Raw genomic sequence first — 16,842 nt, 5'->3', positions numbered from 1 at the left:
GTCACCGCTGTAGTTAACCACAGCTGCTGCTATCTCACCGTTGGTTCGGTTCTTTTCAACTATCGCCGACTATTGTTATCGCCAACCACCGCCGCCACCGCTGCTGCCGAAGACAACCATTGACCTCTATGTTTTAGTGGAGACAGTTATCGTCACGTGACTACGAAGGTGAACCACCGCTGCTTCCTCATTATCTGCTGTTCGAATTTTGAGGTAACAGTTCCTGTTCATGTTGATCGTTTTAGTCCTCGAATTCTGGTTTGTTTCCGGCGACTAGAATGTGATTTAATTTCGGTTTTGTTAAAAAAAAACATAAGACATCTTGCTGATTTTGTCACCTTACATATTTTGTTTTCTGCTAATTAATACCCACTTTTATCATGTTAACTTAACCTTACTGTTAAAAGGGTGGTGATAAGAATACACGTACATGTTTATATGGTACAAGAACTCTTTATTATTAGGTTATCAAAATTCTTTTTGTAATATTATTCAATCGGGTTCTGGGTGACACTCCATGCATCCTTTATTTGTGTCTTTAGTAAAAGTTACTAGTACTATAATAAACAAAAGAATAATACTCATGTAAGATGGTTCGGATAATAGTATTATCGACTACGTTAAGTAAAATGATTAATAAAACCACCGTCGCCGGAAAGGTTGTTAAAACAACAACGTTAAGTTCTATAATTTAATTCAAAAGTATATTTAAAATGTAGGATCTAGTACGTGTTAAGGACGACTCGTTCGGTTTTGCTTTGCTTGCTAAGTTAAGGTACGGTTTCCTGTTTTTGCTATTTTTAGTATTAATTATAGTCCGTTAGTTTGTTGTACGGTTTCCTGTTTTTGCTATTTTTAGTATTAATTATAGTCCGTTAGTTTGTTGTACGGTTTCCTGTTTTTGCTATTTTTAGTATTAATTATAGTCCGTTAGTTTGTTGTACGGTTTCCTGTTTTTGCTATTTTTAGTATTAATTATAGTCCGTTAGTTTGTTGTACGGTTTCCGTCTTTGTTTCCTCTTAGTATTATTTATATTCCGTTACTTCGTAGTACGGTTTCTGATTTCGTTCATTCGTAGTATTAATTATATTTCGTTACTTCCTAGTACGGATTCTGTTTCTTGTTACTTCATAGTACGGTTTCTGTTTTTGTTACTCTTAGTATTAATTATATTCTGTTACTTGGTAGTACGGTTTCTGGTTTCTTTCTCTAATAGTATTAATTATATTCCGTTACTTCGTAGTGCGGCTTTTGTTCTCGTTTACTAATAGTATTGAATCTATTCCGTTACTTTGTAGCACGGATTTTCGTTACGTGTCGGTTATATTTTGAGTTCAGTTATTTTATATAATATATTTTAGTTATATGTTATTAGTTTTAGTACTCTGTTACCCGAGCATTTCTGACTTGTCGTTGGGGCGTCAACGACATGGCACTTATCGTGACAGTGCGTAATCAAAGTTCACGGCGTCTCTGAAAGTACTCATGTAGTACCTTGGCCACTTAGAGGCGTATAGATCGATCTTAGCTCCGACTCCTGACTCCTGACTCCTGACATGGCACTTATCGTGACAGTGCGTAATCAAAGTTCACGGCGTCTCTGAAAGTACTCATGTAGTACCTTGGCCACTTAGAGGCGTATAGATCGATCTTAGCTCCGACTCCTGACTCCTGACTTCTGTTTGAGATGGAACAATGTGTGCACGCCACCCACACCGTCTCCTTGGTGCATGGACTAGCTAGCTGTGTACCCCTCTGTTTAGGCTCTGGGTGCTTCCGTATTACACGACCTATTTATTTTAACATCATCGTCGTGTATTTTAGTAATTATATTTTGTTTCGCTATATTTCTGGTCCGTTTTGATATGTGTATACGCATTTGGTTAAATTTGAGTATATTCAGATTACGTCCCGATCGTGTATCGGATTATGTTTCGCATTTAATTATAGTTCAGTTAAATGTTACACGTTATATGTTACACGTCACACATTATATGTTACAAGTTATATGTTTCTGGCTCTGGGTGTTTTTGTTATAGTTCTGATATATTTCCGCATGCGTTTGACCATGTTCTGGCCAAGTGTCGGATCATACATCCGAATTTTATTAAGTATATGTTTAGGTATAAAGGGTTGGTTTCGAGTTTGAATTGAAGTTCGTATATTTATTCTCTTACATCTGTCCTTACCTATACTATTGTTCTTTCCGTTACTGGGCAATTTTTGGCTCAGCCGTGTTTTCTTGTTTTGTTTTTCTTATTTTGTTTTCAGGTAATCCGGGATTCTGGGAATTTAGTGATGAGAGATAAAAAAAAAATGAAGTTCAAGCTTCTAAAAGTTAATTCATTTTGTTTAATAATATGACGTAGGTTGCATTAATTTTTGTTGTATTTTGGATTGTGGCGTTGATTTGATATCTGTAATAGTAACACGTTAGCCTGTTCCGGGTTGGGGTGTTACAATATAAGTTAATTATGTGCCTTAATAATTTGTTAAATCCAACATTCTTTAATTTGTTAGAGTAATAATTACTAATCCACCACCATTTGAGGACAGATGAGTAATTTACACTCTTAAACAAATAAGCTTCTATCAAATAAGCTAAAAAACCATCTTCAAATAAGCTTCTTCAAATGGACTTATATAAGCTAATAAGCATAAGCTAAAAAAGCTAAGCCAAACACCAAGTTAAGCTTATTTTATATAAAAAAAGTTAAAAAAACTATAAGCTTGGTTAAAAAAGCTAGGCCAAACACCCCCTAAGATATGAAATTTGAGTTTTGAAAAACAGAATTTGAGATAGTATTTAAAGGGGTAAAAGTTTGGAAATTTTTTTAAAAAAATTAAGGGCTTTATAGCCTTTGTACAGCAGTACAAGTGGAATTTTCAACGGCTTCTTCCTCAGCAACTAATACCCGATCTTATGCATTTCGGTGGGTACCCGTGATGATGGTGGCGGTGCACCCGCCCAACAACCTCTACTTGGATGGGGTACCTGAGGCGCCCCTAACCGCCCTAAGCATCACACCAAATGGGTAACGGGTTTCAACCATTTTCTTGTCAACATTTTTGACAAGATTTAACTATTTTTGACTAGATATTGAGATACATCATAACACAAATCGACCTATTTATATTTCATAAGAATAAGGTTAAATGCCATATCTAGAGTGTTGTATACCTTTCAGAGAATGCGAATGAAGTGTTCTCTATGACTATGTTTTTTTATACCTTCAAAACGTTAACAAAAGCATAAAACGGTGACAAAATCATAAACGCGACAACCTTTGCAATCTCAGTCCTCATTACTTGTGTGATTGATACGTGTTGATATGAGTGCATCATGGCACAACACATGATTTGAGTTGACAATGGATGAACCCGTCAACACACTATACATATGCCGCTACCATGCTTTGAAAACATAAAGAGTTGAACCAAAACACCTTTTTAACAACAAACTCACACACACCCTAAATCCAACTTTTATATCTATATAACTTGTTTATAACAAGACTAGAACCAACGACTTATTAAGAATGAACGACTTATTGAGAATGAAAGACCCTTTTGACAAACCAAAACACTAAAAACTGGATTCATGGGAAAGTTAAAACTTTTTGCCCGGAATAATATTAAAAGAAAATATACCAATATGAAATGTGAATGCACATTTTGACGGATGTGAAAATAAATTAGAAATTAATGATTGAAGTCATAGATTCATCATGTGTTTGGTGAGCAAGATAAGGCATGAGGAATAAACCATAGAACATGTGGTCCAAAATGCTCATTCAAGAGGGGTTTTCATATTGAATCATTGGTGGTTTTTCCTACTGTTTGAAAAATTCGGGTGAACAACATTGGTGCTTTTTATAACTGTGATGTCAAAATTTATTCATAGGTTAACCTTGTATATTCTTTTGTTAGATTATATATCTTGAAATCTACCTAGTAACTTGTCAAAATAATAACTTGAACAATTGTATTTGTTATTTTGTTATTAACAGGATGGCTTGCTGGGGAATGAAATAAAACAAGAGCTTTAAGTCACTAAATAAACAAATAAAAATACATATTACTGAAAGCATTTTTTTTCCAAAGGGATTTTAATTTTAATATTTATTTTGGGCCCCTAAAAGTTTAACGGTCATAGTTATGAACTATGAACAAATTTGTATGTCTATCTTGATAAGTTGTGTAATCACGTGATATTTAGTTGTACATTAAATTCAGAAAATATCACGCAACATTAACAATATTTTATAAGAAAATATCATACAAATTTTTATGAATTTCAAACTTTTGTTGTCGTAAAATTTAGCACAATTACAATTTTGATATATTTAGGCGTCGCAGAAGTATATAAAACGTTTAACGTCTGACATTTGATAGCCAAGATGTAATGTAAAGTTCAATAGTCACTATAGTAAAGAAGAGCAATACATCGTAACCAATGATATATACTCATGAGTCATGAACAACAAATATAAAGACATGTCAAGAAATAAAACTGTATTCGAGTTATAGATCGTGACACATACTTTCCCTATAGTTGAAGCCATATACTATGAGCTACGAAATTAGGATCAACGAGTCACCTTATAAAATATACAACTTATAAGTTGAAAAGGTCTAAAAAGTTACAAGAAGTTGTTACGTATTTCTAACTTTTTTTGTTTCATATTTATTAGTCTATACATAAACTAGATTTTGAACCCGTATATTACACGAGATTTTTCAAATAATAAAAATTTAACAAAGTCTGTTATTTAAAATAAGGGATTACAAGAATACAAATAATAATAAGTCATTACAATACAATACAATCATTATAATAAAACTTGATGAAATCGATCATTTAGAGAGCAGGAATCGAAAGAACTCGTATGCTAATCGAAATCTTAAGCTTCTATCAATTAAGAACCCTTAAAAGATAAAAAAGAAGACGTCGGAAATATAAACAAAAGATTATGAAACAAAAGATTACAATAATAACCCAATTATAACTCATGGATCAAACTGTTTGACCTGCAACTGATGAATAACATGAATTAAGAAGAAGAGAGAATAAGCTTTAAAACAATTTGGGCTTTAAAGTCAAAGGGTTAAACAGCACTAACTCCAGTTCAAAAGGACCTGATTTAAAAACTCGTCACACAACAGGTACTGAACAGCAAATACTTGCGATTACGTGATGAATCATACGTGGAAATCGAAGATCTGGTCATCTGGAAGGGAGGACACAGGGATCCTAAAGTGCACGTAAGGACAGAGAATCCCATCCCATTCCATCCCGGACGTGTTGGTACGAATTAACCAAATTCCAAACCATCCGTCACGTCCGTTTAAAGATAGATTATCGCTACCGGCTCTGTTTTCCCGTCAAAGACGACACAAACAAATTCATTATATTATTATTAATTATTAATCGGTCACCGATAATTACACGTCGGCGGCCTCACTTCTTAAACCCTCCGATTTCACTCTCAATTTTGCCCTAATTGTAAGTAGCTAATTTAGTCTTATTATTTTTGAATACAATTGTTGCAGTTTTTAATTGTATTGATTGTTAATATGTTTCTAGGTTGAAGTTTTGATTATGATTTATTGGATGATCCGGTGAGTTATTGGAAGCAGATGATTGGTAGTATATAATTTATGTATGGAGGTAAAGATGGATTTGGTAACCAGTTGCAAGGTATTCTTTCGATTTTCTGGAATAGGTTGTATGCTCAATTATCTCATTTTAGTGTATTGTATGTATATAAATTGCTTGCAGGATAACTGTGACAATTTTTATTGCTTATTTTAGTTTAGCATGGTACTAGATATTAATATTTTTATGTTTTTAAGCTAATTTGGATGTGATAAGAGTTCGGTGAAAAGAATCGTTGAGCGGTTGATGTGTTTAGATGATAAGTTGTGTAATTTTGGTGCAAGACTTAAGAGAATGTATGAAATTGATTGGATTTGGCCATGTTAGAGTTTTCATGAAATTATTGCAATGTTTTTTTATTTGTTTGGGGAATTTTACACATGTCAGCTTTTGTTATACCAAAGGCAAGAGCTCTGGTGCATTATTATACATAAACTCGTACTTTGAATTAATAGTTGTATACCTTTAAGTATTAAGCTAATTTGGATATAATAAGAGTTGTGTAAAAAAAAGAATCGTTGAGCTGGTTGATGTGTTTTCATGATAAGTTGTGTAATTTTGGTGAATTGAGTTGTTTAAAGTTTAACATAGTTTCTGGATGTTAAGAGGATGTATGAAATTTTGATTGGATTTGGCCATGTTAGGGTTTTCATGAGATAATTGCAATGTTTGTTTATTTGTTTGGGGAAATTTACACATGCTTAGACTCGGCTTTTGTTACACTAAAGGAAAGAAATTTATGGTGTTATTATACATGTACACATACTCTAGATTGTTTCCAGTTGCAATATTTTTATATGTATCTGTTTTCTGCCGTGTAGGAAAAATTGGCACATTTTCGGATAAGAGAGCTGAAGGGAATCCTCTCTCAACTAGGCCTTTCCAAGCAAGGAAAGAAGCAGGTCCGATTGGGTTTTCTCTGCTTCTTGTTTGTTATTGCTATAACTGTTTTTTGGGTTTTAGCTTTAAAAAAGATAAACTATTATCATTTGGCAGAAAAACAAGAATCTATTACCTCAATCTTTTACATATTTTCTCTGCATTTTGTGTAGTATGTATAAGAGTATAAGATACTCCAAGCTTTACCTTTTTATCTTGTCAATCAGGTGGTTATATCTTGATTTGCTTAATGTTAAATTATCACCACCATCTGATTCGTTTAGGCTGTTGCTCTTCTTTGTGTCATGTAAATAAAGTGTTTTAGTATAATTCCACATGTAAATGTTCTTCGTGTTGCTTGATAGTATCATTAATGCCACTAACAGAGTTCCGTCTATTTTAGCTAGAAATATCTTTTGTTTTTATTTTCCTGCCCTTAATTAGAATCTTGTGAATTTGTTGTATTGTTGACCAAAGGAATACAATTTATTCTCTATTTCTCTTTGTAGGATCTCATTGACCGTATAATAGCTGTTCTCTCCAATGAACGCGGTACGTTACACCATTTTTTAAATTCTGTACTGTTTTTTGTTTCTATATGTAACACTCGCTCGCTCTAGGGCTAACATGTCACTTATACGGTAAATCATAATTTAATGCTTTCTTTACAATTATTTAAAACGTTACAATGTTTTCAATAAATAAAAAATTCTAGTACAAAGCAATCGTTTCTTTCTTCATTTATGAAAACACTTGACCTTTAAGTTTCCTCCTTGAGCCCTCGATCAGTTCTTCCCAGCTGGACCTGTTACCTAGCGTGCTTATAAAGACAGTATGCACGCTTGGATAAAATTACTCAGTGTGACAACAACTGTACAATAATGCAATATCTTAACAATAACTATCAGTCAATAAATACATACATGCTCATCGGAAAAAACAAAGGAGGTCACTGGATTATTCATTGGAAAGTCGTGAACGAGAATGAAATGAGTTTTAAAAGTTTTACACTTAACTAGTTAACCCCCCCCCCCCCAACACACATACACACACAAAAATATATTAAAACAATAATTTGTTTAAAAAAATTAAGTTTAAATATTCTGGGTTATGATTTCACAATTTAATAACTCATGAACATTGAATTTTAAGGTTTCGAAAATTTGGGTTGCTACATTATATTTCAAAGAAGTCGGTTACGGTGTCTTTCTAGATTCCAATATTTCTTTGGTACATGTTGCTTTTGTTTATTACTTATTCGCGGTGAATAACAAACATTGTATTTGTATTTCATGTTGTGCAGTTTCAGGAATGTGGTCCAAGAAACATGCTGTTGGGAAGGAAGAAGTTGCCAAATTAGTTGATGACATTTACAGGTGTGCATATCTTTACACAACTTATTCCTGCAATCTTACGTAATATCACAAACTGGTTGTTCAAATCATATAATATTGTCTGTTTTGCTACAAGGAAACTGCAGGATTCTGGGGCAACTGAGTTGGCATCAAAAGGTCAGGGTGTGTCAGATAGTAATAATAATAATACAAAAAATAAAGAGGAAATTGAAGTTCCTCTTAAGGTGGAAAAGTTCCGTTGCCCCTGTGGAAGTTCATTGAAAACGGATTCAACAATTAAGGTTTCAGCATCCTGTTCCTTATATTTTGTTCATAATATGTTTTCCTAGGATGATGTTGGTTGTTCATTGGTTTTAAATTCCTTAAAATTCTCTTTCTCAGTGTGAAGATCCAAGATGCAATGTTTGGCAGCATATTGTTTGTGTTATTATTCCCGAGAAACCCATGGAGGGCATTTTACCACCACATCCCCAAAAATTTTATTGTGAACTTTGTAGGCTCGGTCGTGCAGATCCGTAAGTTATCAATCTTTTGATATAATCATGATTTCCCCATTTTATTTTACTCAAAAGAAACATGATAGTGTTTGTGGTCAGGATATTATTGGTACCCAACTATTTGTGATACAACCTTTTACTTATTTTCTTTGTTCTGATTGATGGGTATCTGTTATTGCACAAATTGCATTGTCCTTTTGCATGTCATGTAGCACAATTAAGTGCTTGATGACTGATCTATCTACTTTCTTCACTTTTTTGGCAAACATGGTAGTGAAATTGTCTCACATGAAGTCATTTAAAAGAATCATTCCAAAAAGTGAGCTATGCTCAAAATACAGTTATAAGTTTGTCTACTTAGTTGCCTACTTAATAAGAAATGATGATCGATGCATGTTAATAAACATTCAGGTTCTGTGTTACAGTAACACATCCGCTATTACCTGTGAAGCCGGTTATTGCAAATGCCCCAACAGATGGGTGAGACACACTTTTTTCTTCTTTTCTGCGTTTTAAAACAGTATGCTGATGAATTTGCAATTCGTCATTTTGCATATCTAGAATGGGTTGACATGAATATTAAGCAGTCGTACGCATATCTAAGAATTCTGCCTTTTAAGTTATTTGTAATATGTTTCAGCACAAATCCGATGCAAAGTGTTGAAAAAACTTTTCAACTTGGTAGAGCAGACAGGGAATTGTTGGTGAAACCAGAGTATGATGTGCAGGTTAGGCATAAATTCTTAAGAAATTTTCTTTTAATTACTGCATATACGAACATGTATGGTCTTTATTATCTTCAATATGTAGGCTTGGTGTATGCTTCTGAATGACAAGGTCTCTTTTAGAATGCAATGGCCACAATTTGCAGAGCTACAAATAAATGGTATATTTTATCTAATAGAACGCAATATGAAGAAAAGTTGATCTTACGCCTCTCTTGTTTATTTTATATAATAGGCGCGCCTATGCGTGCAATTAATAGACCTGGTTCTCAATTGCTGGGAGCCAATGGTCGTGATGATGGTCCTATTGTAAGTTTAAGCCTATGTAATTTAACAGTTAATTATGAACTATGCTCAAATGATATTCTGAAACATATACCGTTAACTGTTTTTTTTTGTCAGATCACACCATGTACTCGAGATGGAATCAATAAAATTACTTTAACAGGCTGTGATTCTCGTGTGTTCTGTTTCGGTGTTCGGATTGTGAAAAGGCGCACAGTTCAACAGGTGGGTGTCTCCTTCAACCCAGGATGTTGGTTTGTGAAATTTTAACTGCTTTTGTTTATTAACTTATATATTATGGGTTTAAAATGTGATGCCGGTGTAACTTCAACTTAATATATAAATCTTTTATTGACATCTGTGCTATTGTGTTGTCGATTCTACCCTATTAGATTCTTAACCTTATACCAAAAGAGTCTGATGGTGAGCAATTTGAAGATGCGCTCGCACGTGTACGTCGGTGTGTAGGAGGTGGGGCCGACAAAGAAAATGCTGACAGTGACAGTGATCTGGAGGTTGTTGCGGATAATATATCTGTTAATCTACGTTGCCCTGTAAGTAACGCATTCTCTGTAATTTCTTGAAGCCAGGAAACTAACCAAATGAATACGTAATAGGAATGTTCGTGCTCAATTGTTAATTGTTAACTGTAACCCAACAAACAATCGAACACTTAACTCTAAAACGAACTTGGTTTTCTTGTACATGTTCGTTCATTAAGAAAATGAACGTGTTCACAAACGAACATAACTGAGCTAAAACCAATGTGAACAGCAATGTGCTGGGTCTTAAAAGTTATTAATACGACTAAATTGTAATAGGCTAGATAAAAGAAAAACAATTAAATGAATATATTAACGAACGTAAAGGAAGTTAAATAAACGTAAACTAACGATCATAAATGATCACCGACCATAAAACAAATTTAAATCAGTGAGCATTCACAAACGTAAATGAAAGAACTTGACATGTGGTAATGTTCATTTAACTAAATGAACAAAATATCTTTTGTTAATTGACTTTTATGCTGCAGATGAGTGGTTCCAGAATGAGAATTGCTGGAAGATTTAAACCTTGTGTTCACATGGGCTGTTTTGATCTTGAAGTGTTTGTGGAAATGAATCAACGGTCTCGTAAGGCAAGATAATTTGTATATTCATTTGCGCATCTCTCCATCGATCAATAGTTTAGTTTTTTTTATGTATATGTATTTTGCAGTGGCAATGCCCTATTTGTCTCAAGAACTACGCTTTGGAGAACGTCATTATAGACCCATATTTTACTCGTATCACATCTAAGGTAACAAGCAAGTGGAAATGCATCTTTGATTTTAGTTAGGTCTGTAAATGAACCGAACGAATAAGAAAAGAGAATGTTCTTCATTGTTTATTTAACTTTAACTGAACAAATGATCGATCAAGAACAATTAAACGGCCAGGGTTTTCTTGTTTGTGTTTGTTAGTTAAGAAAATGAGCGTGTACGTGTTCATTGATGTTCGTTTGTTAATAGCATAAAAGAACGATTTACAAACGAACATAACTAAGCGAACACAAATTAAAAGTAAACGTGGACATAAATACATCGTGCCTAAAAATATATTAAAAGCTAGACTAAATTTTGACGGGCCTAAACTATATATATGACTATGTAAATAAATGAACTTAAGCAAACCTAAACAAGCTTACATAAATGAACGTAAACGAACGAAGATACAAAAACATAAATGAATGAACACGAATGATAATAAACGAATGTTCATGATCATAAATAAACAAACGAGACATGCGTTCATGTTCTTTTGTTTGGCTAAATGAATAAGAAAATCTAGTTTTCGTTTACAGTCCTAATTTTGGTTCTGTTTTCTTCTCTAATAATATGCTAACTTGATGTTTTAATTTTTTATTTGTTAACCTTTTCAAGATGCGTAATTGTGGGGAGGATGTGACTGAAATTGAGGTGAAGCCAGACGGCTCGTGGCGGGCAAAATCAGAAGATGACCGAAAGGGTCTTGGGGATCTCGGGCAGTGGCATTTACCTGATGGCACCCTTTGTGCCCCTGTGGAAGCCGAGTCAAAACCCAAATTAGAACCCCTAAAGCAGGTCAAACATGAAGGCGGTTCCGAAGGCCATAACACGGGATTAAAACTCGGAATGAAAAAAAATAAAAACGGGCTTTGGGAAGTCAGGAAACCCGAAAACAGGCATTCACTCTCTTCTTGTAGTAAGCTACCTGATAACTTTTTGAACAGCAGTGCCACTGGCAGTGGTAGAGAGGGTGAAGCTACTAGTGTCAATCAGGAGGGTGGTGGGCGGTTTGACTTTTCTACTCCTAATGGGACCGAGTTTGACTCACTCTCGCTCGGTGTTGACCGAAATAATATGGGGTCAACTGGTGGGGATGCAGAAGTTATTGTTCTTAGTGATTCCGATGAAGAAACTGAAAATTTAATTTCTTCTGGACCGATATATAATAATAATGATAACAACAACAACAACAACAACAACAACAACAATAATAATATACTTGGAATTCCTGAGCCACATCATGAACTCGGTCTTTTTAATGCGGATGATGACTTTGAGGTTCCATTTTGGTCTATACCTCATGGGAATCAATGTGAGCCTAGCTTTCAGTTATTTGGTTCCGATGTGGACCCGACGGATGCGTTAGTCGACTTGCATAACGGTCAATTCGGTTCTACATCGATGGGTGTCAGTGGCTACTCGTTGGCGGGTGAAACTTCCATGGGTCCCACTCCAGTTGTTTCTAATTCTTTACACCAGATGAATATAAACAATGAGTTGGTTGATAATCCATTGGCTTTTGGTGGAGATGATCCGTCATTGCAGCTGTTTCTTCCTACAAGACCATCTGAGGCTGCACGTCAGGCTGAGTTGACAGATCCGCCGCCAGCTGTGTCGAATGGGTTTCACAGTGATGATTGGATATCACTCAGGCTAGGTGGTGGCGATGGTGGTGGTGGTGGGGTTCATTGTGAACCTGATGCTGCCACCAGTGGGATAAATTTGACACAACAACCGTTATCGAAGGACGGTGCATTTAATTCGGTAGCAGATACTGGTATTCCTTTTCTTTTCTTTTCTTTTCCTCTCAACTTCTTTACTATTTACTTATAAATGTCTATTTTGTTTATGCTTCATCTCAAAGGGTCCAACGTGTCAAATGTTTTTTTTTTATTTGAAGAATAATGAATGTGGTGACCAACTAAATATTCATTCTACTTTTTTTCCATTAAATATTGAAACTACTCTATTGGCAACCCAAGTACGAATTTATACCATTCCTGCTAAAAAACGCAGGATGACGAAAATGCCCAGTTTATCTGAAAATACGGCAGTTAGAATTTTGACCCATAGCATGTTTCCACCTCATCAAAGGTATTATTGTCTTTTCAAAATGGCAAGTTTGAATCTTTTCTAATGAAACTGGATACATACATGGGTTGTCTTGGGTGTAAACGAGCCTGAACCAAGCCCGAGCTCATCTAAGCTCAGCTCGTTTAACTTGTGAGGGCTCTAGCTCGAATCGCTTTGAATTTTTATAAAATCGCTTTAAAAGAATAGACAACACATTAGTTAGCGTGCTGAGCTTGGCCCATTTTAGCCGGTAGTTAAAACTTAAAACGACCCATTTCAACCAACTAATATCCTAATTTATGTGTGTGCAGCTTCATTGCTTCTTGGAATAACTGATGGTAGACTGGATAAGATAAGTAGGGAAAGATCTGATAGCCCTTTCTCATTTCCTCGTCAAAAACGTTCAGTCAGACCTAGATTATATTTATCTATTGACACAGATTCTGGAGACGATGTATAACCAGCATGGTGTTGACAGATTCTGGAGAAGATTTATAATCAACATGGTCTTTACCGGTGACCCGCATTTTTTGCATCAAGTCCAATGGAGAAGTATAGTGGCTAACAACTCTCCGGTCTGGTGAGCTTCATTATGATTATGTTGAGATTTTAACATGCCAAAAAGGCATGCATGGTATAGATGCTTCTTTTTCCATATGATGAAATTGTAACATCCCAATAGTCCCAATCGCCTGTAAATGTTTTCGTCTCATTACTTGATAGAAACAAATGTAGCCGTTTTTACTACATGAAACATGTTTTAAGTTGATTAATGTACTGGCCAGTTATCGGGTGGCTATTTTAACGAGTGTGTGTTGACCTGTATGGTTCTGCAGGCTTTCTTTGCAGCTTCCATCTGTAATGGATTCCACTCTCTTATCTTCAGTCTTTCCTGCAAAGGACATGGTCGAAATGGCTATGATACCGAGAGAACCACGTAAAGACTTCGACCTATTAGCCTATTCTTTTAAATGTTATCTTGCCACAACTATCTTTCTATCTGAAACTATATCTGGTCAACATTAGTACGAGTATGATTCTACTTCAAATTGTTATTAGATACGCTTTACAATATAGATCATAGCAGTTAGCGGTGTAAGAAAGACGTGGAGCTCAAGCTCGTCTGAGCTCAAGGTGAATGTCATTTTATTCACAAAAGAGTTCTCTCTAAAACTCATCAAGGTTGTAATATGTTATCAAAATCAAACTAATGCAATTTTTAGCAAGTAATCAAATTAACGTTCTAACAAGTAATCAATTCCGGTAATAATCTAACCGAAATAATAAACCAAAAGATATAACAATCCCGGAGTAATAACAAAAGTTAATTTCAAGTAATGTAGAAAGTAATCAAATTCAAGCGAATAAGGCCTTAACTATTAACAAATAATCAAATTCAAGTAATGTAAGAACTGCTGAAAAATCATTTAATCCCTTGATGAAAATTTCCACAAGTTTTATAAAAGTGTATCATTTAAAATTTTGAAGACCATGAGTCGGAAAGTTAGTTTTATAAAGATTTGTGAATTATCAAAGTATTTTATTGTTATTTATCTAAATTTCAACTAAGCAAGAAACCTTTGAGAAGCCTAAAATGTCAAGTATTATCAATAGAAAATTGTTGGGTCTAATTAACACATTGTGCATTCTTCAAATTAAATTATAAAAAGGTATTTTCATAATCTGTTAACTGTATAGGATGGCGATGATGACTGAGATGGGCATCAATTAAACATTGTTAATAAACCAAAAAAGTGCGAACTAAACTACACGACCAAAGATACCCGGCCGAAATTAGGTCAAATTAAGCACATAGATCATAGATGATTAACAACATAACTATATAAATTAAAACATGAACCAAGTAACTCACTTACCATGTAGAATTTAAAGGCAAGATCTATGAAGATGATGAGTTATGTGATCAAACAAAAGTTAAAATGAAAGTAGAAAAAATAGTAAAGCTGGGAAAGTAAGGGCGGTGAAATTGAGTGGTCAACAAAAAGTATACGTATATCTATGATTGAAGAAAATAATAAAATAATCAATAGTAAATGAAATAGTGTGTTAGTGAGTAGAGAAAGATCCTTTATTTAAAATATATATAATAGAAAGAAGTCATACTTATATATATGACTTGTAAATATAATGTAAAGCGTGCTTTCATTAATAATAAAATAATTTCATTGTTTTTTTTTTAATTTTTTTTTATTTTTTATGTATAACTCTTCATTGCTTATATTATTATACGTTAATTTTATTGGAAAAATCCAATAGTTAAATATATGAGAAAAAAGAAAAGAAAAGAAAAGAAAGAAAATTATTTCTCCAATACAAAAACATAGAACTCCTTGGCGATCATCATCTTCATTACGATTAGCAAGGCCTAACACACGCTGATCATCATCAAGTAATCATCTTCCTAATCTATATATGTTTAGGATCTATATTTTATATATTCATTTCATAAACACAATTACCATTGCATATATGTAGATCTCATTGATTTACATAATATATTAAATCTAGATCCCTTTGTTACAACACATTGTAGGTTTTTATTTTGTCAATCAAAAGAATTGTTTTATTATGAATCTATAGACACTTTGAATCCACATTGTACGTTGTCTTAAATATTACTTTCTGGTTGTTTATATATTATTCACAGAGTTACATATATGCAACAAGATGTCTGGTCAAGGCCAACGTCTAAACGTGGTTCCAACCGTTACTGTCCTAGGAGTCATCAAGGCGCGTCTCCTTGGCGCAACCCGAGGCCACGCGCTTCTAAAGAAAAAAAGTGACGCGTTAACCGTCCAATTCCGAGCCATTTTGAAAAAGATAGTAGCAACAAAGAAATCAATGGGGAACATAATGAAATCATCTTCGTTTGCGTTAACCGAAGCGAAATATGTAGCCGGTGACAATATTAAATACTCCGTCATAGAAAACGTCAAAACCGCGAGTTTAAGAGTAAGGTCCCGGACTGAAAACGTTGCGGGCGTTAAACTCCCGACGTTTGAGTATTTCACCGAAGCCGAGACAAAAAACGAGTTGACCGGGTTAGCGAGAGGCGGTCAACAAGTCCAAGGGTGTAAAGTTGCACATGTGAAAGCAATAGAGGTTCTTGTGGAACTTGCATCTCTACAAACATCATTCTTGACCCTCGACGAAGCGATTAAGACAACGAACCGTCGGGTGAACGCGCTAGAGAATGTGGTCAAGCCGCGGTTGGAAAACACTATAAGTTATATTAAGGGGGAGCTTGATGAATTGGAGAGGGAGGATTTCTTTAGGTTGAAAAAGATTCAAGCTTTTAAGAAAAGAGAGATCGGAAAACAAATGAAAGACTCTAAACAATTTGGTGGCAATCTTTCTTTGCAAAGAGGAATATCTATGAAAGTTGCACATTTTAATATTCTTTCAGCCAGTAGTAACAAAGATGCTGACATCATCTTCTAAAATATTAACACTATCTATGCCTACTGGAATAATGTTATTTTGTTACATAACTTATGTTATGTCTACTTATTGATTCAATAAAGCTTCATGTGTAAGTTTTCATTTATTTGTATGTTTCAGAATTCGGTCGTTGGGAACTTGCTTATTTTTGTATTGTGTTATTACTTATTAGTCTCGTGGGCCACGCGGTTTGAGATTATTAATTACTTACAGAATTACTTTATGCGACTGAAATAACTTTTGTTATATTATTTGTATTCAAAACGGCCTTGTATTTTATCCGTGTAAAAAAATTAAACTTTGTGTTGTGTTTCACAATAACTTAAACATGTCAACCACCTAACCCATTTTATTAAATCCTGACCACCTAAATAACACATTCATAACTTTATTACATACTGTCATACCACTAAAGGTTAATGTTTTTTACACGGATAAAAATACAAGGCCGTGTTGTTTAAAATGACACCCCTAGTTAAAAGTAGCCTAAAGAAATGTTAGAATTAAGTGTACTTAAGAAACTTTCATATATGACCGAGAGATAGAAAATAGTTGTGTTATATCTATTCGTTAATTGAACCAAATGTTAATATTTTAATT

The 16,842-nt window shown here is 34.3% G+C and overlaps 1 protein-coding gene and 1 pseudogene across 2 annotated transcripts; both read left to right on the top strand.

Annotated features, from left to right (window-relative positions):
* Window positions 1-5,462: 5,462 nt before the first annotated feature.
* On the top strand, window positions 5,463-13,569 carry LOC143565916 (E3 SUMO-protein ligase SIZ1-like). 2 transcript variants are annotated; one of them, XM_077052748.1, is made up of 17 exons: window positions 5,463-5,507; window positions 5,589-5,702; window positions 6,482-6,562; window positions 7,049-7,091; window positions 7,843-7,915; window positions 8,010-8,175; window positions 8,276-8,409; window positions 8,803-8,871; window positions 9,032-9,119; window positions 9,202-9,277; window positions 9,352-9,425; window positions 9,519-9,626; window positions 9,794-9,955; window positions 10,435-10,539; window positions 10,620-10,700; window positions 11,323-12,484; window positions 13,092-13,569. In XM_077052748.1, the coding sequence occupies exons 2-17, from the start codon at window positions 5,667-5,669 to the stop codon at window positions 13,238-13,240; spliced, it is 2,607 nt and encodes an 868-aa protein (XP_076908863.1). In that variant the 5' UTR covers window positions 5,463-5,507; window positions 5,589-5,666; the 3' UTR covers window positions 13,241-13,569. The 2 variants fall into 2 exon arrangements, with proteins under 2 accessions (XP_076908863.1, XP_076908864.1); XM_077052749.1 differs by lacking the exons at window positions 5,463-5,507; window positions 5,589-5,702; window positions 6,482-6,562 and having other exon boundaries at window positions 7,073-7,091; window positions 8,020-8,175.
* Window positions 13,570-15,350: 1,781 nt separating this feature from the next.
* Window positions 15,351-16,242, top strand: LOC143565897 (V-type proton ATPase subunit D pseudogene; annotated as a pseudogene).
* Window positions 16,243-16,842: the final 600 nt, after the last annotated feature.

Source organism: Bidens hawaiensis, unplaced genomic scaffold, assembly GCF_021521415.1.
Source record: "Bidens hawaiensis isolate Kalapana, Puna unplaced genomic scaffold, B.hawaiensis_p1.1 tig00022579_1, whole genome shotgun sequence".
NCBI classification, from domain to species: domain Eukaryota; kingdom Viridiplantae; phylum Streptophyta; class Magnoliopsida; order Asterales; family Asteraceae; genus Bidens; species Bidens hawaiensis.
The sequence above is the reverse complement of the archived record's forward strand: the minus strand, read 5'-3'. Positions and strand labels throughout refer to the sequence as shown.